We start from the raw sequence: 25,557 nt of genomic DNA on the forward strand, positions 1-25,557 counted from the left end.
TGTCACCAGGGAGCGGGCGCTTCTGCCCCGCCGGTGTGGTGAGCGCGGTGACAGCCACAGCCAGGTGTAGGCACCGTGTTGGGCTGTGCCTGGAGCCCAGGGGCGAGCGGCAGAGCGGGCCTGGGGTCCCCTGTGGTGCCGCAGCCGGGGCTCGGCAGTGTGCGGCTTTGGTCTGGACAGGGACCACAGTGGCTGCGGGGGTGCCCCGGCCCTGCCCCATGCTGGGGTGCTGGCGTCACAGGGCTGATGCTGGTGGCTGCGGTCAGGCCTCAGCGCAGAAGGAGAGGAGCTGCCGGTAGGAACTGAGCGAGGGGGGGCCTGCGGGTGGGCCTGCTGGGTGCTGTGGTGGGGGAGACTGGGGTGGAGAGAGGCCACTTGGGGTGGGGCAGAGTGGCCAGAGCCCCCTCCCCAGTGCTGTGGCCCCTGCCCAGGCCCTGCCAGCATGGGGCAGAGAAGGGCTGGGGTCCCCCTGCCCGCATCGCAGCCCCCCAATGCTGTGGGGCCATACCTGGGGGTGCAGGCCCTTGCCCCTGCACAGGAAGAGTCCCTTGGCACTCTGCACCCCCCCGGGGGGTGTGGGGGCCTCCTGGCAGAGCCCTGCGGGGACAGAGACAGGTGTCAGCTACCAGCCAGGCACAGGCATCCCCCAGGCTGCCCCACAGCCCCCATGTTGGGGCTTTCGGCCCCCTTGGCCTGTTGCAGCACGTCGGGGTCACCCAGCCGGGGCCAGCTGCAGGACAGGCACTGCGGCTCCCAGCCAGGCCAGGGGGCAGGGGCAGCCCCCAGCCCCATGCCAGGCCCTGCCAATGCCAGGGCTGTGCGGTGCCCTACCTGGCAGAGTCTCCACAGCCCGGGGCCTGCCATGGCTGGGCTTCCTGGTCCGGTGGGCTGCAGCACTGTTGGTGAGGGGTCCTGGCAGGCTCTGACTGGTCGCTGCCCCTTTCCTTCGCACAGGGATCCTGCTGGGGCGCAGTGGGGGTCCCCGCGGGCTGCAGAGAACCACAGGCGGCTCCTGAGGTGGGAGCCGGGGGCTCTCCAGCTCCTGCCAGCGGCCCCAGGGCTGGTGGATGCTACCGGGGCTGGGGGTGCTGCTGCCTGGACCCCGCTGCAGCTCCAGCCCTGCTGCCCAGTGGGCAGCCAACCCGGTGTCCACACAGACTCTGGGCTGGCTGAGAAATGACCCCATGCTGGGGGATGGCCCCCCACTGTGACTGATGCCAGCACCTACCCGGGCTGCTCCAGGGGTCTCTTGGCATCCAGCTTCTTTGGGAGCACCTGTGGAGAGGGGAGAAGACGGTGGGCACCTGAGAGGGGTGTTAGTCATCATCTTGCAGGACCCCCATGGCTGCTGGGAGCTTGACCCCTGCTGCCTGGGCTGTCTGCATGGCTCAGGGAAAATGCACGTGGGGCAGAAGCTCCTGGCAGAGCCCCACACTCAGGGGGTCTCAGAGCCTTTAGGATGCCCCCCAGCCAGCCTGAGTGGTTGGTGTGCAGTGCCCCGCATGCTGGGAGGGGGGTCCAACAGCTCCCAGTGCAGCCTGGGCACCATGTGCTCCCTGGCATGCCTCAGCCCCACATCCCCCTGGGCCAAACTGGCAGCACCATGGGACAGTCCCCTCCTTGGGGACCATGGGGCCCTTCCACTCCCCCCAAGCTGCCCTCCCTGCCCCAGGCTCCGTGGTACCTGCAGCAGTGCTGTGCCATGGGCAGCCGCTTGTTCTCCTGCACCACGCTGGGCCTCCCGCGGTCTGTGGCTGTTGCTGGTGCTCGGTGCTGCCTGGGTGCCTGCTGGCAGGGTCCCTGTGTGACAAACAAAACAGAACTCAGCCTGCACCAGGGATGTGCCAGGGTTGGCAATGGAGAGCCATGAGCTGCAGTGGGGGCACTGGCCACCTGCCCTGGGCTCACAGAGTTGCTGCGGTGTGAGTTGCAATGACCTGGCCAAGCCTGGAGTGCTGCTGCGGTAGGAAGTGCCAGTACTGGTGCAGAGAGCACTCACGGAGTTACGCCATGGCACCCAGCAGGTGCAGCTGGCATGGTGGCACTGCCCTGACCATGGGCCCTGTGCAGGCAGGACGTGCAGGGCCCAGCGTGGCACCAGACGCGGCACACGCACGTGCCGGCAGCACCACCGAGCCACTGTAGTTCTGGCAGGAGGAACCAGGATCCCCTGGCCACACTGGCCATTGGGGCATGACGCCTCCCCACACCCACCCAGGTACTGGCTGGTGTGTGCCTGGGGCAGCAGCAGCATGCTGGCACTGGGAGTCCGGCAACACCGCTCCCTGCGGCTGCAGCAGCCACACACTGAGCCACGGGGCTTGGCTGTGGCTGTTTCCTTTTAGCCAGGAGAGTCGGGATGGAGCTGCCTGCCAGCCTCGCTAGGGCTGGGGCCTCCACCATAGCATGGGCATGAGGCGCAGCCCCAGAGCCAAAAAGCAAGAGGAGCCGTTTTGGCAGCTGCCGAAATGCCAGCGGGCAGACTGTGACAGGCACTCAACAGCTCAGCGTGGGGCCAGGGCTGCTGGTGGGAACCAGAGCTGGAGCCAGAAGCAGCAGCAGCAGACACGCGGCTCAGTTGCCGCAGGATGAGGCTGTGGCTGAGGACCGGGCTTTGCGCCCGTGCTGGCGCTCAGCAGCGGTGCAGGGGACAGGCAGGGACAGGAGCGCAGCACTGCACTTGCGGCAAAGCAGCGTGCCAGGGCTTGGTCCCAGTTCATGCTCCTGGCCCTGCCGGTGTGATGGGCTCTGACCCAGTTCCACCGGCAGATGGGAGGCTGAGTGGGACATAACTGTCCAGGCCCAGGGAAGGTGCCTGGGATGTGGCAAAACTCAGCTGTCACCTCACGGTGGCAGAGGAAAAACCTGGTGGGAGCAGGCGGTGGCTGGATGTCATTTACCCTGACTCCAGCCACACTTCCAGCCTGCTTGCCCACAGCACCGGGAGAGCTGGGCTGGGCCCAGCAGCCGGTGATCTGCAGCAGGGGCTCTCAGGCAGCTGGGCACGAGGCACCGTCCTCGTGGGGCAACACCGGGGCTAATGTTTGGCATCTGCCACAATCAGCTGGGTGCTGGGCCGGGCAGCATCACGCTGGGGAAGTAACATCGCCAAGGGCTGCCTGTCATCAGCAGGGCCACCGAAATGGGGCAAGAGAAACCTCAGGCAGCTGGAGGGCAAGTGGGGAGCCCTGTGCCTGGAGAGAACAGCCTGGGGGCCGGGGCTGGCTGGCAGCATGCTGGGCATGAGTCCCCAGCATGGCTGGCCACACTGATGGCGTTGGGACGGGACCAGCCCTATGAGCACTCACACACTGCCCGGCCAAGCTGGCAGCACACACGAGCTCATCCCATGTCAGCTGAGGAGGGGGATGGGGAAGGCACAGTGTGCCAGCGAGGGTGTCGCACAGACGAGGGTGCCACATAGGTGCACGAGCACGGGTGCCAGCAGAGCCAAGGCGTGCGAACACATGCTGGGTTTGGCTGGAAAAAGTTAATTTTTGCATGTGTTGGTAACACAGAGGTGCTAAGCTGTGGCTCAGCTGTGCTTGCACAGCGCCAAAGCCTCTTCTGCTCCTCACCTGGCAAGGAGCTGGGAGGGAGCACAGCTGGGACAGATGACTCCACTGACCACGGGATATCTGAGAGCGCAGGACATCATGCTCAGCAATAACAGCTGGGAAGGAGGAGGAAGGGGACATTTAGAGGGATGGTGTTTGTCATCCCCAGTCACCGTTAGGTGTGGTGGAGGCCAGCTCTCCTGGGGATGGCTGAATGCACACCTGCAATGGGGAGCGGTGAAGGAAGGCCTGAGCTGGCTTTGCTTGTGTGCACAGCTTTTCCTTCACCTATTAAACTTTTACCCCAGCCCAGGAGCTTCTCACTTTTACCCTTTCCATTCTCCCCCCAACCCCGCTGGGGTGAAACCATGGCAGCATCCCCAGAGGATTGGACAACACATAGAACTCCTGAGCAAGCCACGAACAACGGTGGACGCCACAGCAAACGAGACCCTGTGAGCAGGAGCAGATGGGAGCCAGACTGCGGCAAAGCTGGTGCCGGTTCACGGCGTGCAGGAGCACTCTCACTGAGGGGTGGCTTTACAGGCAACGGCGGGTGGTACCAAGGAGTGACAACTCTTAACCTTGGACTCATCACAAACAAAACAGCTCAATTCAGTAACAAACTCCAGCCAGCAAAGGCCAGCAGCAACCAAGGCTCCACTGACAAGAGGGTCACTGGGGGGTCCTGCAGAAAGCCCTGCCTCACCCTGGCACTTGTGAGGCCATGGGCAGAGCATGGGTCTGGGCTGGGCTCCCTGGGGCTCGGCTGACACGGGCAGGCTGGAGTGGGAGCTTTGGAAAGGAGCAGGATTTGGAGCACGGTGTGTTGAGCAGAGACCAAAGGAGCAGCCCTCTGGGAAAGTGGCTCCTGCAGCAGCACTGCACAGGCATAGACTGGGCCCTCTCCTCCCATGCTCACACAGAGACCTGCCCTTCCCCTCCCTGGCTTCCTTTTGGGTGCTGCTGCTCCTCAGACACAGCAGCTGCAAGAGAAGACCTGGCCCAGCAGTGCCCACAGCTCTGCCAGCGAGGGCTGCACCCCTGCAACTGGCTGGGTGAACTCCCCACTGCCTCTGCGGGGACACCAGTCCCTGCCACAGCTAGGGCTTGTCAGCTGGCACAGGGGAGAGACAACAGGGCAAGGGGCCCGGCGCCATCAACCAGCTCAGGCACACGCCATGCCGGAGGGCTGTGGCTGGAGCCCACCAGGAAAGGGCTCCCTTCCTGCAAGGCTCAGAGGAAGCAGCTGGGAGGGGGACACTGCCGCAGCAGGTCCTGGACAGGACATCCTCCATGTAAGCTGGCCATCCCGTTGCCCCTGGGGCACAGCCAGGCACTAGTCCTTACCCCCACTTCTCACCTGTGGGGACAGGCCCTCATTCCATGTGCACAAAGATCTCAGCAGCACATATGCAGGAAAGGGAAGGATGGGATGTGACCCAGGCACAGTATCTTCATCCTGTGCCATCTAACCACCACCTCAGCACGCCTGGCTGGCAGCAGCCAGAGCTGCAGGCAGGATCTGAGCCTTCCCAGTTCCTTCCCGGCTGCCTGGGGAAGGAAGAGGCCATGATAGCATCCTGGCACCACCCTGGGATAGGACAGTTGGCTGGAGGGCAGCAGCATGGGGCTCATGAAACAAAGCCACAGGGTCAAAGCATTGCTGGCCACGTTTCCCCGTGCAGATGCAGCAGTGCCAGCGCTGCTGCACCCCTCACACTCAGAGAGCTGTGGCACTGCTGGCTGAGGTGGCAGGGAGAACTGCCAGCAGCCAGGGCCAGGGGTGCCGGGGGTGCCAGCCAGACCAGTCATGCAGAAGGCCAAGCTGCCAGGTGATGCCAGGGAAGGACAAGCCAAGTCCCAGCCCCAAGAGCCAGGCAGCTGGGGCTCCACCAGTGCCCCACCAGGCATTCGGCTCTGCCAGTCACGGCTCCCCATGCCGGAGAAAGCCGTGCAGACAGCACCCGGCTGCCTGCTGCACTGGCAGCCAGCAAGTGGAGAGCGCAGCCTAGGGAGGCAGAATGACACCCATCTGTCCTATCGAGACAGGCTCTTCCCCTCCAGCCCCACAAGGTCTGTTCCTGCTCACGCGCCGACTGTCACCAACCCCCTGGCAGCCAGGGGTCGGGCCAGGGGGTTGCTCCTGCTGGCTCCAGGGTGGGCCAAGCATGCACGGCAGAAGGAACAGACGTTACAACGTGCCCATGAGAACATAAGCCTTTTATTTCCTCCCCACCATGTTCTCATGGCAGATGAGAAACAGTCACTACAAAGTGCTAGAAAGCAAACACGGAGGATGAAGCAACGCAAGAAACACAGGCGGTACACTGTGTGAGAAAGAAGCCAACAGTTGGAAATACGGCAGTCTCTCCTGAGAGCAACACCAGTACACACAGCCTTGACACAACGACAGCTTCAGTCTCGCACGCAGAGTCACACAGGCAGCCCCCTCCGCCCCCAAAATGGACCCTCGCTCACACACCTCCCAACTCAGGGCACTGGGATACTTCAGAGCACGGTGCTCATGGGGGCCTGCAGCCCCACAGCAGGCTGGGGCTCCCAGTCAAGCCCCATTTCCTTAGCTGAGGTCCTGTGGGACCAGCCCACAGAGCAGCACGGGACACTGGCTTCCCCCACCATTGGCCAGCTGGGTGCAGCACCGAACCCCCAAGGGCCCTGGATCAGCACTGCCTGCCCTGCCATGGCCTGCAGTGGCACCGAGTCCCCTGCCCCATGGCAAGGGAGCTGGGGCAGGGAGGCCACAGCGAGCACCTTGACTTGTTTTGGCAGCCCCTGCTGCTAGAGCACGGTGCAGCCGCAGGGCTCACCAGGCGCTGGCGGCAGGGTGGTAAGCCAGGGCCTTTCTCCCAGCTGTAGAGGTGGTTTGGCAGCTTGGTGCTGCAAGCTGGCCCCCACTGGACGGGACTCGCCATGTGTTCCAAGTCCCCAGTGGCTAATTACAGCTCTGCCAGCCTGCCTCGCCATGACCAGAGTCATGTGCCATGGTCAACTGCTGCTCAGCAGGTGCCTGGGAAGAGAAAAGGCACTTTGGTGTATCCCCGCAGGCCTTGGGAATGCTCTGGGAGCAGCTGAGGCTGAGGAAGTGGAGGATTTTCCATGCTGGCTTCTCCAGAAGCCCCTTGGCCCCTGCACTGCCAGTGCAGAAGGGCAATCTCCCCTAGCAGCCCCCAGCAGACAGAGTCCCTCTAAGCTTGGTGCAAGAGGAGCAGTAGGCAGCTTTTGCCCAGCCAGGGGCTGTAGAGCCGTTGGGCAGGAGCACAGCTGGGGCCCGCTTTGTGCCCTGCAGAAGACAGGCTGGAGAAGCCACAGGTCTCACCATGTGGTGTCTGTCCTGACCCAGCCAGAGCCGTGCCACTCAGGACAGAGCCCAGAGCTGAGCACAGCATCCGGGACCCTTCCAAGGGGATGGGGTGGCGGTTCACATGCACTTCTTCCACGCAAAACCACTTTTATTACATCAAAACACAGTTACGCTGACACAGAGCTCTCCTCAGGGCTGTGGCTTTGCACAGCAGCTCGACAGGTACGGGATCAAGTGCATGAGAGGTCCCCAGCCCAGCTTACCTCTGCCTGGTGCCGGGGCTCTGGTGCTGCCTTTCTGAGGACTCTGGCTCGCAGCAGCCAGAGCTGAGGGCCTGCTGCAGCTGAAGGTGAAACTGGGAGAGGCTCTGATCTGCGGCGAGTCCTGCTGGCTGCTGCCGCTCCCGCTGGTGCCGTTGCTGAAGCTCCTCACGCGGGACAAGGCATTATCAGAGGCCGAGGTGGGGAGCCCGCTGGAAGGGGATGAGAAACAGGAATCTCAGCCTGGCTCGGTGGGGAAGGGGCTCCCTTCTGCCACCCCCCTGTCCTTCCCAGCCATCGCCACACCACGCCTTGCTGAGTGGGTTCACCGTCTCCAACTCAGGCACCCAGCAGCAGGCTGCTGCTGCTGAGACACTGTCTCTGTCAGAGCCCCAGGGCTGTCCCTGAGCAGCTGCAGAGCCCAGTCCCCCGTGCCAGATGTGGCTGTCCCAGCAGCATTGCTTCAGAGCTCCTGCTCCCTCCCCCGCAGTCCCAAATCCATCCCAGTCCAGCACTGGACCAGCCTGGGGAGAGAGGAGAGGAAGCAGAAGAGAGGCTGGTTCTCTTGCCGGCAGATTATTGCTTCCCAGGTTACTGGGGCAGGCGAATCCCAAACAGGTTCACCCTGCGTGGCTGCACACCCATCTTGCCTGCCAGTGACTCGGAGTGGAGGGTACCTACACCTGCAGTTCACAAAGCAAGCGCTGCAGGGACAAGCACGGGCCCTGACAAGCTGGGAAAGCAAGCAAATAAACCTCAGCTTTGTTAGCTGCAGGGTAACTCACTTGGAGTACATTTATCATCTCTAATTGGCGTTATCCTGCAGCTCTTGAACACTCAACCCGGCGGGCCCTTACGTGGAGCTCCTGGGGGGGGGTCCTGGCACCTCCTCTCCTATGCGGGCCCCCGCCTGCGTCCTTCATGCCACGCACGTGCTTCAGCATCCAGGCTCGCAGGTTGCTGAGGCAGCTGTGTTCCGACAGGACGATCCGGGGCCAGGGATTGCACTCTGCCATGTCCAGTGCTGCCACGGCCAAGGCTCTCCCAACCTGCCAGGGCAAGAGACAACTGGTGAGAAAGGCCTCAAGAAAGAGCAGCAGCTCTCTGGGACTTGAGGCAGAAAAACAAAGAAAAGAAACCTCAACCACAAAAACCAGACAACCCCCTAGGGCTCATTTCATCTCCATTATGGTGGGCTCCAAGGAGAGTGTTCCCATAGGAAGCCTCTGAGTGCGAAGCAAGCCAGGTGCCCACGGCCCCAGGGACCCACCACTTCTCACTGTGGGCACTAGATGAGCAGGCAGCCTCACACTCTGCAGGGAGGGACCAGAGACCCCCACCCCTCAGCAGTGATGTGAGATATGCAGGGACAGTCCCAGGCTGCACTGAAGGCTGAGGGCAGAAGCCTCCAGTCTAGCCAGTGGGCAAAGAATTTTGGGGCTGGGGTTAGTGGCAGGGACAGTCACAGACAGCCCCACAGGCTGGGACGTACAGGCAGGCTACAGCACTGAGAACACCCTGTCTCTCACCACACAGCTCTCCAAACCCACACCACAGACTGGTGGAGGAGTCACACTTTTCACAGGGACACGTGAGCACAGAGGAATGAGAGCATGTGAAAGTCTCCTCCTGGGTGCCAAAAAGTGATGCCTGGGGCGCATGGGGCAGGGCAGGGCCATGCACACCCAGCCACCCTGCTGCCAGGGATCCCTTACCTGCTCAAACAGCTCCACAGTGTATTTGGAGGGGAAGGCGGGAGGGGGCGGTGGGCTGGCCCGCCCGTTGTCGTGGCAGGCCACAGGGATGCTGTTCACTGAGCGTCCCGTGTTGTAGTTGCACTCCAGTGTGTAGCTGTGAAGCACAAAGAAGCCCACGTTACCCAACGGATCCATGCCTGCCTGAGCACAGCAGCCCTGCTGCTGCCTCTTAGAAGACAGAGCTGGGGTCACCCCGACAGGGAGCTGCCAGTGTCCTTCCTGTCCCAGCCCCAGGGGGAGTCTGGAGAGAAGCTCCTGCCATGGAGCTGCAGCTCTTGCTGCAACCTGCTTCGTGTGTGTCTTCTCATCCGCTGAGGCAGGAATAAAGGAGGTAAAAATCAGAAGCAGTTGGTCATCAGGAAGAAGCCAGAGGTGTACTGAGGACAGGAGAGGCAGCTGCGATGCGGGACCCAATGAACTGGACTCTAAAATCAATGCAACGGAAGGACCGGCCCCGGAGAATATGGAGAGCAGAAACGGCCAGTGATCACTGAGCACCGGGCTCCCACAGCATCAGAGTAGCTACCTCTTCTCTTAAATCAACTGTCAAGGCACCTACAGCTATGAGGAGCACCCTAGCTGCTTTTCAGGGTGAAGCAACTATCAAAAGATATTCTCTTTTTATTTTAGGGAAAAAAAAAGCTTTTTTCCTAAAAGGGTTTGCACTCACCAGGGATGGATTCACGCTAAGGACAGGGCAAGAAATTTACAAAGGGCTCAGGAGAATGGATGGCACGCCATTCCCCAGGGGCAAAGCCTCATGCCGTACGAATTTCCTGGCGATGATACACTGGACCACCAATGTGGCACAGGCTGCAGAACTTCAGGGAAAGGGCAAGAGAGCTGCAGAGCCACCTTCTTGTCTCTCTGCTTCTAGGGAAAACCCATTGAGAAGTCCCTGGGATGGAGCTGTGTGACACCGAAGGTCTGCACCAGTGAGCAGGGCATGCTGCCATGGTGGAGTAGAGGAGGAAGGGGAAGGCTCGGGCATGCTGTGCAGCCAGCGCGTGGAGCTGAGGCATTTGCAAAAACACGTACAGCCAGGATGTGTATCCTGATAGTTTGTAAACTGACAACAGGAGTGCCAGGTAACGAGCAAGGGGAGCTGGGAACTCTTACTGAGGAAATGCAACTAAACTAGCAAAGCTGAAGCCTTGCAGGGAGATCGGTGTGAGGGAGGCATTAAACAGCCCAGCTGTGGGGGCATCGGGCTGGGGGAAGGCCCTCCTCTGCCCCAGTGTCCCAATGCTTTCCTGGCACCTGCAGGTCTAACCACCATGGCACTGTGACAGCCCCACCAGCAGCACGGGATCGGCTGAGTGCAGCTTAGTGGGCTCCAGAAGGCAGAGGGGATCATTCCCTCCCCAGCCATCTGGAGCCCAGGCTATCACTATGGGGCAGGGGGCTCACCACAGTTGCAGGGGGTGTGGGATCAACCCTCTCCAGAGACACAGGACCCTGCAGCCCAGCACAGCCACTCCTTGCCTGCTCTGCACCCCAGCAGCTGGGTGCTGGCACTCTGCAGTCAGAGCAGGGAAGGAAGGGGAACTGGCAGACTGACAGCCTGGGCAAGGTGCCGCGCAGGGAGCGACGTGATGTCCCCTCATCTTGTGGGGACAGAGCGGGGCTGAGCTCAGTTAAACCACAATGGCAAAAAGATCAGTACCTTGGAGCCACCACACCGCAGTGACATCAACTTGCCCACAAACAACAATGATGACCAATTTTTTTTTAAAAAAAACCTGCCAGGTCCCGCATAGACACCCAGTTGAACAGTTGGACTTCATCAGGACAGCTAAAGAAAATTAACCCCCAGGCTGATGTTGCTGGCTGGCTGAGGCTGACCTAGGAGTCCCTGGGTGGGAGCCAGAAAACAGAAAGCACACAACCAAACTCAGCACACGCCTATGATGTCACAGCACAGTCAAGAGGTGCCTCATCTCACCAGCTCAGCGGGTGCTCTTGCAGGAGCAGCCCTGCCTGCGGGGCTATTCCAGTTCGGGCGCTGAGGAGGGAATGCTGCTGGACCTTGTTACTGGCAGAGAAGAACTGCTCGGGGGCAGCCTTGACTGCAGTGCTCACACAATGGTGGAGCTCAGCAGCCTGAGAGAAAGGAACAATGCAATAAACAGGATCACAGCCCTGGACTTCAGGAGAACAGATTTTGCCTTTTCAGGGATCTGCTTGGAAGAGTGCCCTGGGACAGGGCCCTGGTGAGAAGGGCCCAGGAGAGCAGATTCATTTTCCTCCAACAACTGCAGAACAGTCAACCCACATACATGGGAAGTAAAGCAAAGGTGGCAGGAGGCCTGCACAGATGAACACGTAGCTCCAGGCTGGACCAAGATAAAAAAATTGAAAGGAATGACACATGAAGTGGAAGAAGGGAGAGGTGACCTGGGAGGGACACAGAGATGCTGTCTGAATGGGCAGGGATGGGGCTGGGGAAGGCAAAGCCCACTCAGAGCTGAATCTGTTGCGGGATGAGAAGGGCTACAAGAAGGTTTCTTGAGGTGTATCAGTACCAGAAGGAAGGCAGCGGAGAATGACAGCCAGCTGCTGAATGGAGTGGGGCCCGATGTACTCCATGCCTTTTTCACCTTGGTCGTCACTGGCAAGCTCTGTGTTCAGCAGCCCCTGGCCCCTGAGACCAGAGGAAAGTGGAGTGAGGAAGATGTCCCTGCAGGGGAGGAAGAGCAGCCCAGGGAGCAATGGCACAGCCCAGACACCACAGCTTGGTAGGGCATAGCCAGACACTCTCATGGGTGCTGGAAGAGCCAGCTGATAACCCAGTGAGGCTGCTGCTGCTGATCTGTGAGAGATCCTGCTGACTAAGGCAGGGTCCCAAGGACAGGGAGAAAGCAAATGTCACCCCTGTCTTTGGAGCCAGGGACCCACAGGCTGGTCAGTCTCACCTTGATCACTGGGAAGGTGATGGAGAAAATAATCCTGGAAATGCAGGAAGGACAAGTGTCTGGGAACGGTCAGATTTATGAAGGAGAAATTGCACATAACTGCCTTGGCAGCCTTTGACAACTTAACAGCCAGCTCCGAGGCTAAGGGAGACTTTGTTGTTCCCTGTGGAAGCACGAGGAGATCCCTGCCTGCTCCTCCTCCAGCCCGGCGAGTCCCTCTGGAGCATCCCCACCAGCTTTGCATCCTCCCTAGCCAAGGACCAGCCTGGGAGAGTGGCTCCACTGGGACAGACCTGGGGGTCCCAGAGGGCACTGAATTTTGCAAACTGACCCCAAGGCCACTAAGTGGGGTCTCCCCTTCTTCCATTTCCTCTTTTTGCTGTCTTATTGCATTCTTTATTCCAAGCCTTCAGCTTTCTCCACCCTCAGTGATCTCAAGGTGGGAAAAAAACTAATGGTTTCTAAGATACATGATGAATACTTGCAAACAGCACCTGGTCGCTCAGTGCATCTCTGCTGCACAATGTGACAGGTGCTAGAAATTCCCCGTGCTTTACAGTGATAAGGAAAAAAAAAATCTCAGTAGAAACATGCATTAAATACTGCTTCTTTTCCTGGGAAGTCCAGAGTCCTCCAGATTTCTGGAGGGTGTTGAGGAATAACTTCCCAATATGAGTGTACAGGTGCTGGATGGGCCACCCGAGGTGATGCACAGCTGGATCATGGACAGGGAGGAACTTGTTAACTGGGGATGTGATAATAGACATCAGCCTTGTCTGTAGGGACAGGGACATAGTGGAGTTTGTGATCCCGAGGGGAGGAGAGCAGCATAGCAAAGACCCTGGGCCCCAGAACAGCAATTTCAGCTAATTCAGGGCACCAGCAAGGGGGATCCTGTTGCAGACAGCTCCGAAGGACAAAGAAGCTGAGGAAAAGCAGCAGCTTTTTGAGGATGGCATCCTCCAATGGCAGGAACAATCCATCCCTGTCCTCAGGGAGATGCAGATATACCAGGAGATCAGCTAGCTCATAGGGAACAGAGCTCCACTGCAGGGAGCAACAGGTGGGGAGGGAGGATGGCTCTGCCTGAGGCTGGGGCTCCAGGAAGAAAACTGCCAGAAATGGGGGATAATTGAGTCTGAGATCTTCTGATTAACATGACCCATATGAGTCCACAGGCCATGAGGGGTGGCATCCAAGGGTGCTGAGGTCCTTGTAAGGTTCCTCTCCGTCATCTTGGAAAGGTGCTGAGGAGTGCAAGGGATCCCTGATGGGTGGAGAAATGCAAATCTGTTGTCAAAAAAAGACAAACCAGGGACTGAGCAACTGGGCAGCCTCACCTCAGTTCCCAAGATACCACCAAGTGAGCCCTCCCAGGGCACCTTTCTGAAGGCATGAAGGAGGAGAGGGTGACTGGGAGCTGTCAGCCAGGACAGCTGGCTTCTGTCCAACTGATCAGAGACAATTCAGCCTGCTAGTCCAGCAGGAAACCCAAGCATCTCCCTCCCTGTCTGTTCGACATGCCTGCACAGCATCGCCCAGCACGGGCACAGACAGTGCTCCCAACAGCTGGGTGCTGCTGTTGGATTAACCATGGGCTGTTCCCCGCCAGCCACAGCAAATGGCTGCAGAGCTACTTACACCAGCAACCGGAGCCTAAAACCCCAGTGTATTTGTTATTGCAGGGTTGGTTTTAGCTAGATCAGCACGCTCCCTGACCCACCCTGCGGCCAGGCACGGAGAAGCAGCAGAGCGCACTGCAAGTGCTGAGGCAACGGGGGAAAGAAAGGAGCTGATGGAGCCAGGCTGGTCCTATGCCAGCCTAAGCCAGCAATGAAACTGCTCCCACAGAGAGCAGCTGTTCACAGAAGGGGTGCAGAGGTTTCTGGGGGGAGTCCAGGGCTGGTGAGAAGCTGGACACCACTTCCACGTTTCCTCAAACCACAGATTCCTGGGGAACACAGCACCTACTAAAGAAGCATTACACACTTCTCTTCCTGTACTCTTCCCTCAGCAGCTGTGACTGGCCCCCACCGGGGCCGAAGAGGGTAAGACAGGCTGTCAGTCTGATTGCTTCAGCCGTTTTTATGTTCCCAGCAACCACAACAGAAATAGGCCAAAAATATCCTGCCTCTTGTTGGAAAGAGCAGTGTGGCTGCTACAGATCCCACAAATATCCTTCACTCACAGAATCACAGATTGGTTGAGGCTGGAATCTTGCACGGCAATCTCACACAGGAGGTCTGGGGAAGCTGATCCCATTACAACTAAACAGGTTTTAATTACAGCTCAATACAAATATAAACATCTGGGAAAGAGAATTCCTTCTGGAAAGCCGTGCACAAGCAGCTCTACAACAGTGAGGACAAGAAGCCAGAGCAGCTACAGGAGGCATATGACAGGACAGGATGTACAAGAGGAAAAGGAGCCAGGCTATGAAGCAGGAACGTGGCAGTCCCTGGCACAGCTGGGTTCTGGCCCCTGCCTACACCAAGCACTCTTCCTGGCCAGTCCCAATCCCACCAGAGAGCTGCGTAGGACACAGCTGCCCTGACAGAGGTGGTTGCAGCTTCCCTTATCATCCTGTGTCCAGCAAGACCACCCCCTTCCAGGACAGAGAGGAGCTGGGCCAGAGCAGCTGGCACAATGTGCAGCAACTGAGTGGAGGTTTTCCTACCTGTGGATGATCCCCAAGGCTTTGTATATGGCCACTCGCCCACTGCCCTCCTTTGACTGCCCATCCCGCTTGTCTTTGGCGTACATGTTCTTCTCTGAGAAGTTACAGCCCGTGAAGTCAAAGTGAGGTGAGTTCAAGGAGATGAGTTTGGGGAACAGCATGTTCTCCACCTGTGAAGCACAGCACACAGCAAGGAACATGGGTGACTTTGGGTGACCCCTTGGGTGTTCATCCTGCCCCAGCAGTGCCAAGCTCTGGGATGCACTGGGGTGCTGGCTGCACTCCCTCAGCCCAATTCCAGCATCTTGCAAGCACCAGCCCTGCCTGGGGAATGCTGCCCACCCACTCCTACCTGCCCCCTGCCCATCTCCAGCAGGGAGAGGCAGCAATCGGGCTCTCCCCACAGCCTGCTCATAGATGCAGAGAGGAGGGAGCCCAGTGGCACAGCTCTTCCCCACTCTGTCATTCCTTAGGAGCAGAAGGAGCAGCTTTTCTGTCCAGGCCATGCCAGCTCCCAGGGAAAAGCTGAGACCTGCTGCTGCCTCAGTCACAGGCCTGGAAGAAGGGCGAGGGAGAAGAGAAGAAGGGCGAGGGAGAAGAGAAGAAGGGCGAGGGAGAAGAGAAGAAGGGCGAGGGAGAAGAGAAGAAGGGCGAGGGAGAAGAGCGCAAACCCCACCAAGCACTGAAGGTAGGGAGGGCAGCCAGCCCAGCACCCTCTCCCTGGGCACCAGTCCTGTCCCAACTCTGTGGTGTGACAGGCACCTCCCCACTCCTCTCCCAGCAGTGGGAGGGAGTACTTGGGATCCTAGGGAGGGGGCAGAGCAGAGAGGGTCCCAGCCTCCTCCAGCACATCTGTACTCCTCCCTCTTGCCCTCACCTGATCATTTTCGTCACTGAAACTGTTGCCGTACATGAAGCAGCCGCGCTTGGAGGCATGCCCATGGAGATCGACATAGTAGGCCAGCCCACTGTCCTGGGGCAGGATGGTTTCAGGGAGAGGTGCTGGCGGTGGAGGCTTCCTGCCTTCCTCCTCACAGTGCTCTGTGGTGTGGCTTGAAGGGAGGATCCAGACAGCTTGGTCCTTTCTGCCCAGCTCGATGGCAGGTGCTCCTGAGAGCTGGGATTCCTGAGAAGGGCTGAAGTAGGTGCTGGCACGCCAGGTGCTGGGCGAGTTGTGGAGGTTATTTGCTTTCTCCAGCTCCAACAGGGCTGCCTCTGGGGACGAGGTGCTGCTGCAGATGGAATGGTTGGAAGATTTTGTGCTTAGTGAGCTGGTGCTGAGTGGGGAGACATATGTTCTCCAGTCGGGAGAGCCCGGCAGGACACGGCTGTGAACATGGTGGTAGAGGAGGACAGCTTTGGCCCCATACACTGCAGGATGCAACTCAGCATCGGGGTTAAGATACTGGCGGTTCAGGTTTACCCCACGAGAGTCAGTTCTGCAGAGAGAGCAGAGATGTGAGGTCCTTTACAGATGTCATCACACAATCACAGCATCACAGAACAGTCAGGCTGGGAAGGGACCCCTGGGACCACCCAGCCCACCCCCTGCTCAAGCAGGCTCTCCTACAGCAGCTGTGCAGGATCATGTCCGGGTGGGCTCTGGACGTCCCCAGAGAAGGAGACTGCACAGCCTCTCTGGGCAGCCTGTCCCCGTGCTCCGGCACCCTCAAGGGAAAGAAGTTTTTCCTGCTCTCCCCACGGAGCTCCCTGTACTGCAGTTTGTGCCCGTTGCCCCTTGTCCTGTCGCTGGGCACCGCTGACAAGAGCCCGGCCCCGGCCCCCTGACACTGGCCCTTAAGGTACCTGTGTGCATCGCTCAGGTCCCCTCTCAGCCTTCTCCTGCCCAGACTGAACTGCCCCAGCTCCCGCAGCCTTTCCTCACCAGGGAGATGCTCCAGCCCCTCAGCATCTTCATAACCCTGATCATAGCCCCATCCATTCTGCAATGGCACATCTGACCTCGCCCCCTAATGGCCAGGGCTTTGGGCTCCATCCTGGAGTATAATTGGCCAAATCATCCCCTCAGGACCAGATAGGGAGAGACTCTGCTGCAGAGCAGCTGAGAACCTCTCTCCTGGAGTGGCACTCACCTTAGTGAGACAGAGCCCCAAGTAACCTCTCTCTCCCTTCTCCCTGAAGCTGGTCCAGCTCCAACATGCCAGGGAAAGCAAGGACAGGATGGCGTCCCAAGTGCCTCAAAGGCACAGGGCAGCATTGCTCACCCAAGCGAGAAAGCCCTGATCTAGGAGATGACCTATGCAGGCAACAGCAGCCACAAGCCCTTGTCAGAGATGACAGGGGTGGGGATCTGTTCTTCCCAGCCACTACGAAAGGCGCAGCAGGCTCCAAACCAGGAAAGAACAGCCTGAGTCAGACCCCCACAGAGCTGCAGCCACAGCCTGTGCTTACTCACCGATAGTGGCCTCGCACCACCCCGTCAGGATTCAACATGGGAATGAGCTTAAAGACAAACATCCGCCGCAGCATCTGGGCACGGGGGTCCTCCTCCCGCAGGATGAAGTCCAGGAAGCCATTGAAGACGAAGCTGGAGGGTGTTTCTCCTGGGTGGACTCTGCTGCTCAGGAAAAACACCTGGGGGCAAACAGACAAGGGTGATGGGTCCTGCGGGCCCCGGGATGCGATGGCTTTAGTTGAGGGGCCAAACGCTCCCTGGGGCTCCCCCTCTCCAGCACAGCCAGGCACCGTGCTGCCTGAGATGCAGCCAAGGCCTTTACGCAGAGCAGAGAAGTAGGTATTGGGCGTGATAACACAACAGGTTTTGGTGGCTTCTTTGCCCAGAACCTCTCCTAGGTCTTGCTTAGAATAAGGTTGTGTATCGCTGCATGGGACTAAAGGGACAAAAGCCCCACAGCCTGCTACCATGAGAAACCAGAGCACAGGCAGCAGAGCAGCAGAGCCTTAGAAGGGCCCCAGGGAAAAGCCCCAAGTGATCCCACAGAATGGGGAATGAGCCTGACTGCAACAACACAAAGCACCTTCTGAACAGGCCTTCTCTGGGTAGGAACTTCTCAGCAAGAGATGCAGGTGCAGCCTCCTGGCTCTGCCCACCCCAGCTCTGTGCAGTCAGATGGAGCTCCCTGCCCACCCCCAGCCCTAGCAGGCAGGGCCCACCTACTGCAGTAAGAGCTGACACCCCAAATACAGCATTTTCACCACTTTCTTCACAGCTTAACAGAGAAATGGCACTCAAAGGAAGAGAGGAAAAAAAAGTCCTAGGAAATGTGTATGGGCTGCTACCAGAGGGTATTTTATGAGGAAAAACTTCTTTCCCTTGAGGGTGATGGAGCACGGGGACAGGCTGCCCAGAGAGGCTGAGCAATCTCCATCTCTGGGAACATTCATGACCTGCCTGGCTGCAACCCTGTGCAGCCTGTTCTACAAGAGCCTGATTTAGCAGGGGGTTGGACCGGATGATCTCCAGAGGTCTCTTCCAACCCTGACCATTCTGTGACTCTGTGTGATTCTGGAATTTCACCGTGCCAAAATGATGTGGGTGCACTAGGGGTCCTGGCAATTCCCATGCCTCGATGCAGGACCTCACAGACTCTCTGCTCTCCATCCAAAACTCCAGCCTTTCAGGACATGCCGCCTTTCAAGTCAGATACGCAAGGGTGGCAGCAAGGCCCTATCCTGGTTTCAGCTGGGATAGAGTTAATTTTCTTCTTAGTAGCTGGTGCAGTGCAATGTTTTGGATTTTGTGTAAGAACAATGTCAATAGGACACTAATGTTTTTAGTTGTTGCTGGGTGATATTTCTACTAAACCAAGGACTGTTTGGTTCCTTGGGCCCTGCCAGTGAGAGGGCTGGAGGGGCAGGGGAAACTGGGAGGGGACACAGCCAGGACAGGTGACCCAAGCTAGTCAAAGAGGTATTCCATACCATATGACATCATGCTGGGTATACAAACTGGGGGAAGAAGGAAGGGCGGGACGTTTGGCATTATGGCGCTTGTCTTCCCAAGTAACCCTTACGCATGATGGAGCCCTGCTTCCCCGGGGATGACTGAATGTAGAGGAATGAAGCTGGGTTAATTGACATTGATGACATACAGCTGTGGGCTGGCTTCAGGGGCGGTGGGTCGGCTGGTGTAGACAAGGTGCAGGTGTGGCTGGTTCTGTTAAGGGGTTGAGCAGCCAATGGAGAGGAGGAAGAAGCAGAGAGAATAGAGAGGGCAAGGGCCCTGGATGAGGAGAGACTAGGAGAAGGCAGCAGAGGGACTGGCATGATGAGTATGCTGCTATAAGATAGTAAAAGACCTTGTTGCAGCTGGCTAGTTTCAAGAGTGCTGTGACAGCCGAACACCTGCCTGCCCATGGGAAGTGGGGAATGAATTCCCTGTTTTGCTTTGCTTGTGTGCGCAGCTTTTGCTTTACCTATTAAATTGTTATCATCTCAACCCCTGAGTTTTATATTCCCTTCTGATCTCCTCCTCATCCCCTCTGGGTGAGGGGCAGTGAGCGAGTGGCTGTGTGGTGCTGGGTTGCTGGCCAGGGTTAAACCACGACAGGCCCCACACTGACCATCACACAGCCTGCTGGCCATGCTGGCTGTCCCCAACGCGGCCCCAAAGCTGGAGCAGCAGCTCACCCTTTTCCCTGCAAAGCAGCGCGGCCGGGGAGTGGTGGTGTCTGGGAAGAGCTTGTCCAGCCGAGGCTCCCGCTTCTCCAGCATGCCATGGCAAGAGGTGACAGTGAGCAGGTCCACTCGCAGCTTGTCCAGGGAGTGGCAGAGCAGCTCCCGGTGGTAATAGACAGAGTCGAGGGGGCTGCAAAATAAGGGAAGAGGCCCAGCTGGCCTGCTTCGGTCAGCTGGCAACACATGGGTCAGAGCTTTCCCTCCCAGGGGAGAAAGTGGCTTGGCTGTGGCAGCTGCCACCCCAGCTGAGCGTTCTGCTGGGCTGAGGACTGAGGGACAGGGTGGCAAGCCTCACCCTGGGGAAGCTGCTGGAGATGCCCTTAAGGAGCGAGGGGGACTCCTGGCTGGGCAGGGGACACTCTCCACACCCTCAGCCCTGAGCTCTGCCTCCAGCCACTCATCCAGGACCATGTCTCTGCTCACTCTGCTCCCCAGCAGTTCCATGCCCCTAGCCTGAACCACCAAACCCTCTCTGGCTGTCAGCAGGCACCCACAGCTGAGCTCTCCACTCCCCCTGGAGTCCACCAGGAACACAAGTGCTCAGGAGCAGCAACTCCTTCAGAGGGAAAAGCAGTGGCTCAGGGCCTGGGGTCATGCTGCCCAGCCCCCCCAGCTGTGGGGAACGGTGGGCAAGCGGCTCCTCAGCCAGACCCAGTGGAGGTGCCTGTGGCTGTCAGGCAGTCCAGTTGTCCTGCCGTAGCATCATGAGACCAGTCAGGTGGGGAACTAAACCCTGACTGACAGAAGGAACTGGCCTCTGAGGGCATCTGCCAGGGTGAGCAGAGGGGGCAGCAGCCGCCTGGCTTTTGGGAGCCCACCGCAGCCAAGGCAGCACGCCATGGTGAGGCGTGCACAGGGTCGCCAACAGCCTGAGCACCAGCCAGGTGCTGCCACAGGACTGGTCTTCAGGCTCGGACTCAGGGGGTTCAATGCAACAGCTGCACAGAGAAGAGCATGACCCACCTGCACAGTGCAGGCTGTGCCAAGGGGGCCAGGGCTTCCAGCAGAAGGGTTTGGTCAGGACCACCCAGCCCTGTTGTGATCCCAAGGGGTTCAGGGGCCTCGTGTCAGTAGTTGAGTTTGACCCACTGTCAGACTCCTGCTGTCCGACTGTCAGGTTTTGAAATTCTCACAGTTCTCCATCACATGAAAATTTAAGAACAAACTCCTTTCAATAAACTGCTGCTCGCCCTTTGTCTAAGAAAAGGTATTTATGGTGCCAGCCCCATGGCACAGGAAGCTTCTGGGGGCAGGAGGGGCTGCAGGACAGTTATCTGCAGGGACAGCTGGAAACTGACTCTGTACTCCTCCCCTTCACCCTGGTGTTAAGCTCTCCTCTGCCTTCAGAGAAGAAATTCTTGAGATCAGAAGAGCTTCTTAGCATGATTCCACAAAGAACCTGGTGCTAAGGCTGGCTCTTGGCAGTGAAATCTCTCTCTGTGACAGCAGTTGTAGAGGAAGGGAGTGGTGGGAGAGAGATGCCTAGACCTTCCCACAGACAGGAGGGGAAAAGCAAACAAGGTCTTGGCCTCCAAGAACCCCCTCTCCTCAAACAGAGAGCTGCAGCTCTGTTACAGCCCCTCCTCAGCCTCTTCTGCCTGATGGGAACCTGCTCTTGGGAATGCCAGGAGCGTCCAGCCTGAAGCAGTGAAGGACCCTCTGGAAGCCCCTCAGAACTGCAAGTTCAGGGGGAGATGCTGCAGCTGCTCACGCAGAGCTGTGGCCCAGAAGAGCAAGCATCAGAGGAACGAGGGGCACCAAGACCCCCCTCCGCACTCCACCCCACTGCAGCCCGAGCTGGACAGCACTGTGCTTCCACGGCAGGGGAAAGCCAAGCAGGCAAGGGCCAGGAATGGGTGCGCACCTGCTTGGAGACATGTGCCTGCACTCCTGGAAGCGGCCATCCAGCTGAGCCAGCATCTCCTGGCACTCCGTGTAGGAGAAGGGGTAGCAGAAGGCAAAGTAGGTGGTGGCACCGCGGTGCTCCAGGAAGCGGTGCACGAAGGACAGCACAAACTGCGTCTCCACCATCTGGGACAGACACAAAGCAGAGACTGAGCAAAGGCACGGCCCCAGGAGCCACCAGCCAAGGCTGTACAGAGCCGCATCCCAGGCACAGGCCACCGCAGGCCCCCATGCTTCTGCTCCAGCATCACTGTGCAGGTTCCTTTGTGCATCAGGTGGTGCCTGCACCCGCTCACCCTTCTCTAACTGCACCAGAATCAAAGCTATGCTGCCAGCAGATTACAGCCCGCTTTGCTCAGATCCCTCAAATACCAGACTGTTTCCTATAAAGCCTTTGGTTCCCTGCTCGCCCCACTGCCCAGCACTTGGGTCCCTGGAGGGACACCAAAGCCTTGCCGTACGCCTGGCTCTAAGGCAGAGCTCTCTGGGAAACACAGGGGGTTCCTTCTTGTCCTCATGCCCACCAGCCAGCACTCAGAGACTGAGCAATAACTACTCTATTTTGGCACACTTTGCAAATTTAACAAGCGCTGCAAAGCTCAGCTGTATGTTGTATCTCTCCCTGGTGCTGGCACAGGCCAAATCAAGCATCATCTTGTCCTGTGTCAGGGAATCACAGATTATCTCTATCTCCTGTTCTGTGGGGCAGAAGAGGGGGGCATGCTGGGGTGTTGCTGACTCCCTACAGCAGCACACACGGAGCAAAGATGACCCAGAGCACACACAAGCAGCTCCTACCAGACCAAAGATAGAAAATACCAGGAACAGCAAACTCCTGTTTGAGACCCAGACAGCTTAACAGGGCTGTGATAATCAACCTGCTACCACAGCTGCTCCTGCTGACTTTGGTTCCTCAGGTTCTCACCCCACAGCTCTCTGGCCCACAACATTCCCCTCGCAGGCCGTTGGCACTCTTAACATCGTACAGCTCGCCACAAAGAACCGTTTCCCAGCCACTTTGACAAGCAATTAATGGGAAGGGAAGCGCCAGGCATGCTTTGAGAGCAGTTCTGTGGTCCCCCCAGTCACACAACAGGGAAATCGCCCAGGGAGAGCCTGCGCCCTGGCCCGAGCTGGCCCTGGGAAGGGGTTTTATCGCTGCCCGCCCCCCCACCGCGTGGGGCTGCTGAAGTAAAAGCCAACAGCTCGCCTGCTCCACTCTGCCACAGAAAGCTGGAGGTCACCCTGGCACAGCGAGCGTTTGTGTCCCTGGAGCTGCCCCCCACTCTGAACACGAGGGCTCTCTCCCCCTGCCTGTTACGGCAGCTGAGCCAAGGCCCCCCCCCAGCATAAGCCCCCAGCCTCAGCACCCGTACCTCGAAGCTGGGCCGCTCGCGGATGCGCTCCCAGCGGGGCCGCACGGGCAGGGTCCGCACGAAGGGGGACATGCCCTGGGAGTACAGCCGGCTCTGCTTGTTCATATTCAGGATGTGCAGCTTGATTAGCTTCCCCGGAGCTCCCCCCCGCACACTGAAGTAGAACCAGGACCTGGGGAGGTACAGCAGCCCCAGGTCAGCCACAGAGCCCACTAGTCCCCCCTCACGGGAGCCCCCAAGCTCGCCAGCTGACCACCCCCACCCACCCCCAGCCCCGCCAGCGCAACCCCCGCGAGGAGCCGGTCAGATCCCCGGTGCGGGGCACAGACCCCTGAAGCACCCCCCCCACCCAGGGCACCCCTGACCCCGCTAGCTACCCACGCCCCTCTCCGCAGCCCCCCAGCCCCGCCAACCCCCTTCCCCAAGGGACGCCCAGCCGGCCCCGCCGTGCCATTACCTGTTACCGTTCTCATACTCGGTCTGGGCGCAGTCGGGCCGCGTCCAGACGTTGAACTCGTAGTCGGCGGCGGGGAGGGCAGCGCCCCAGGCCGCGGGGCCGGGGCCACCCGCCCCGGGCGGCTCCACCTGCTCCACGTGCGCTAGGTTGCCCGAGTCGAAGCGGGAGCTGAAGAGCAGCCCCCCGCAGCGGATCTCCATGGCTGCCGGGCTGCCGCGGCACCGCTCATCGCCCCGCTCCGCCGCCCGGCCCGGCCCGGCCCGCCTCGGCCCGGTCCGCCGCGCCGCCCGGCAACAGCAACGCGCGCGCCTATTGGCCCGCCGCTCCCTAGCAACGCCCCCCGCCCGTTGGACGCCGCCTCGGCAGCGGGCCGCGCCTGCCTCGCTGGCCCCGCCCCGTGCGCACACGCTCGCAGGCGTACTGTACACATACTACACAGGCACACGGGCAGCGGCACATGCACATACGTTCATCCGCACACATACATGCACGCCTGTAAGCACACGCTTACCTGCACGTGCATAAGAACACATGCACACATATGTCTGTATAGAGGTGTGTGCATGTGTGTGCACACACCCCTATATATATACATGCACGCACACACGTGCATAGGAACACGTGTATATGCACACACACGTACACACATCTCCATATACACATTCATACACACATGTATGCACATATGTACATAAGAACACATGAATGTGCAGTACGTATGTACATAGATGCACACTGACGTGCACATGCATGAGAACATATACACACACCCACTCATACATGCATATATACACAACTGCACATAACATGCAGCACATGCATACATACGTCTGCACACACATCTATATCGCACTCAAAGCACATGCATGTGCATAGACATCATATAAACATGCACATGTATATACATATATATAAACCATGTGTATATGCACATACATGCACACACGTGCATATGCGCACCTGTACATAAGAATACATGCACACTTCTACATACACACATGTACATAGTATCACGTGTACATACACACACTTATATATACACCTGCACATAAGGCCATATGGTTATACATAGAACCGCGCACCCCCGTCCATAAAGAAACCAGGCGGGTCGCCCAACCGCTCCCCGCGTTGCCGCGGCAGCGAGGCTGGAGGATGCGGGTATCGATCCCGCTACCTCTCGCATGCTAAGCGAGCGCTCTACCATCTGAGCTAATCCCCCACCACCAGCCACAACTGCCGCCACACCCCCCCACAGGCCACCGCTGCTCAGCGCCAACCCCGGAACACGGAGCCCACTGCACAGGCAGCACAGCCCCGGCAGGTATGTGAGGCTGGAATTCTGGCATTTGGGGTGCTTCCCCACCACCAGAACCCCCCTTGCCCCCCGACGCCCCCCCCCCCCCCCAAGTTGTGTGCCAGGGTTCTGGACAGCCCCCCCACTCCACAGACATCTCCAATAAGGAAGACAAAGCACGTGCACTCAAAAGGAGAAAAAAAAAAGTAATCAGTCCAGTTCATCGACTTAGAACCCGTGGGAAGGAGTGGGGGACACGGGTGGGAGACCTCTGGGTGTCTGCACCTGATCCTCTGACACTTTGGGACAGATGCACTTGCAGGCAAAGCATAAGATCATTGACCCCATCCAGACCTAGAGAAGGGGCAGCAGGACAGGGAAAGCCAAAGCTAATTCACAAGGTGTGGAAAACCTGGATGTGTCTCCCCAGGGGAAAAAAAAACCCCAATGCAAAACAAACCAAAAACCAACAAAACCCACCTCCCCCGTAAGCCCCAACCTAAGCCCAAAGTCCCTGTGTATATCTCCCTTGGCATTGCCATCCGCAAGTTGTGCTGGAGATACTCCTCGGTGGCTGGAACATCGGGAGATGACATGACCGTGCCCCCACTCCTCCAAAAAGCAGATCAGTGTCCTGAAATCATAGCCAGGGCCCAGTTTTTGATGGCTATGGTTGTGTTTTGCAGGTAAATCCAAGAAGAATAGGTAAAGCTTGTCAGATGTTCTCTCATGCAGTCCCATGATATTTCTCCACTGGAAAAGCGAGGGAAACAGGTTTCAGGCAGGGAACCTGCCAGCTGCAGGGCAGGCAAACCCACAGGCAGCAGCAGCAGCAACCCAGCCCCGGGCACTGGCAGCCCAGGAGGGATTTGGGAGCTCCTCGAGCCAGCAGCAGGGACACAGCCACGTGAGAGCACGCACGCTACTCGTTCCCCTGCCCAGCTCTCATGCAGAGCTGGGGGTGGCTGCAGGTCCTGCAGCACAGTTACCTGCCCGCGCTGCTCCCATGGGGGATGCTCTCTGCAGGAACATGGCTCAGCCATGGTGCCATGTCCCAGCCCCTCTGCCAGAGCAGAATAAGGAGCCCCCTGCAACCAGGTCAGGGAGAGATTCTGCTGCTGCTGTACCGAGGGACAGACACCCGCCCCTGTAGCCACGGGGCAGCACCGGGCCTGGAGAGCATCCCGGAGGGAGCACTCGGAGCTCGAGAGCGGCAGGGATGGATGCTCACTTGCAGGAGTCCACACAGTGCTTCCAGACCCGCTCAAGCGCTACAGCCACACACTCCAGCAGCGGCAGCAGGCAGCTCCGCACCAGGAAGAGCAGCAGCTCTCTGATGCACTCGGCAAAGTGCAGCAGGGACTCAGGGACACGG

General features: G+C 58.9%; 1 protein-coding gene and 1 non-coding gene across 3 annotated transcripts; both read right to left on the reverse strand.

The window, feature by feature from the left end:
- Nucleotides 1–50: 50 nt before the first annotated feature.
- On the reverse strand, nucleotides 51–23,170 carry AGBL5 (AGBL carboxypeptidase 5). 2 transcript variants are annotated; one of them, XM_040598930.1, is made up of 14 exons: nucleotides 22,889–23,170; nucleotides 22,432–22,603; nucleotides 21,015–21,181; nucleotides 19,103–19,280; nucleotides 16,908–17,086; nucleotides 15,369–15,930; nucleotides 14,492–14,661; nucleotides 8,858–8,993; nucleotides 7,980–8,191; nucleotides 7,146–7,354; nucleotides 1,685–1,800; nucleotides 1,229–1,275; nucleotides 832–989; nucleotides 51–597 (listed from the first exon to the last, which is right to left on the reverse strand). In XM_040598930.1, exons 1-14 carry the CDS (start codon nucleotides 23,086–23,088, stop codon nucleotides 263–265), a joined length of 2,841 nt encoding a protein of 946 aa, XP_040454864.1. In that variant the 5' UTR covers nucleotides 23,089–23,170; the 3' UTR covers nucleotides 51–262. The 2 variants fall into 2 exon arrangements, with proteins under 2 accessions (XP_040454864.1, XP_040454863.1); XM_040598929.1 differs by lacking the exons at nucleotides 51–597; nucleotides 832–989; nucleotides 1,229–1,275; nucleotides 1,685–1,800 and having other exon boundaries at nucleotides 5,763–7,354; nucleotides 7,928–8,191.
- An 864-nt stretch (nucleotides 23,171–24,034) lies between these two features.
- TRNAA-AGC lies at nucleotides 24,035–24,107 on the reverse strand. Its single transcript has one exon. It is a non-coding gene; the product is annotated as a tRNA-Ala (tRNA).
- Between the last annotated feature and the right edge of the window lie 1,450 nt (nucleotides 24,108–25,557).

This window comes from Falco naumanni, chromosome 6 (genome assembly GCF_017639655.2).
Source record: "Falco naumanni isolate bFalNau1 chromosome 6, bFalNau1.pat, whole genome shotgun sequence".
Classification (NCBI taxonomy): domain Eukaryota; kingdom Metazoa; phylum Chordata; class Aves; order Falconiformes; family Falconidae; genus Falco; species Falco naumanni.

Coding starts and splice junctions, on each gene's coding strand:
- AGBL5 (XM_040598930.1), bottom strand. CDS start 23,088: ATGGAGATCCGCTGCGGGGGGCTGCTCTTCAGCTCCCGCTTCGACTCG. Junction 15,931..16,907: donor GTGGTGCGAGGCCACTATCG/GTGAGTAAGCAC, acceptor CTCTCTCTGCAG/AACTGACTCTCGTGGGGTAA. Junction 8,994..14,491: donor GCCTTGGGGATCATCCACAG/GTAGGAAAACCT, acceptor TGTGCTTCACAG/CTACACACTGGAGTGCAACT.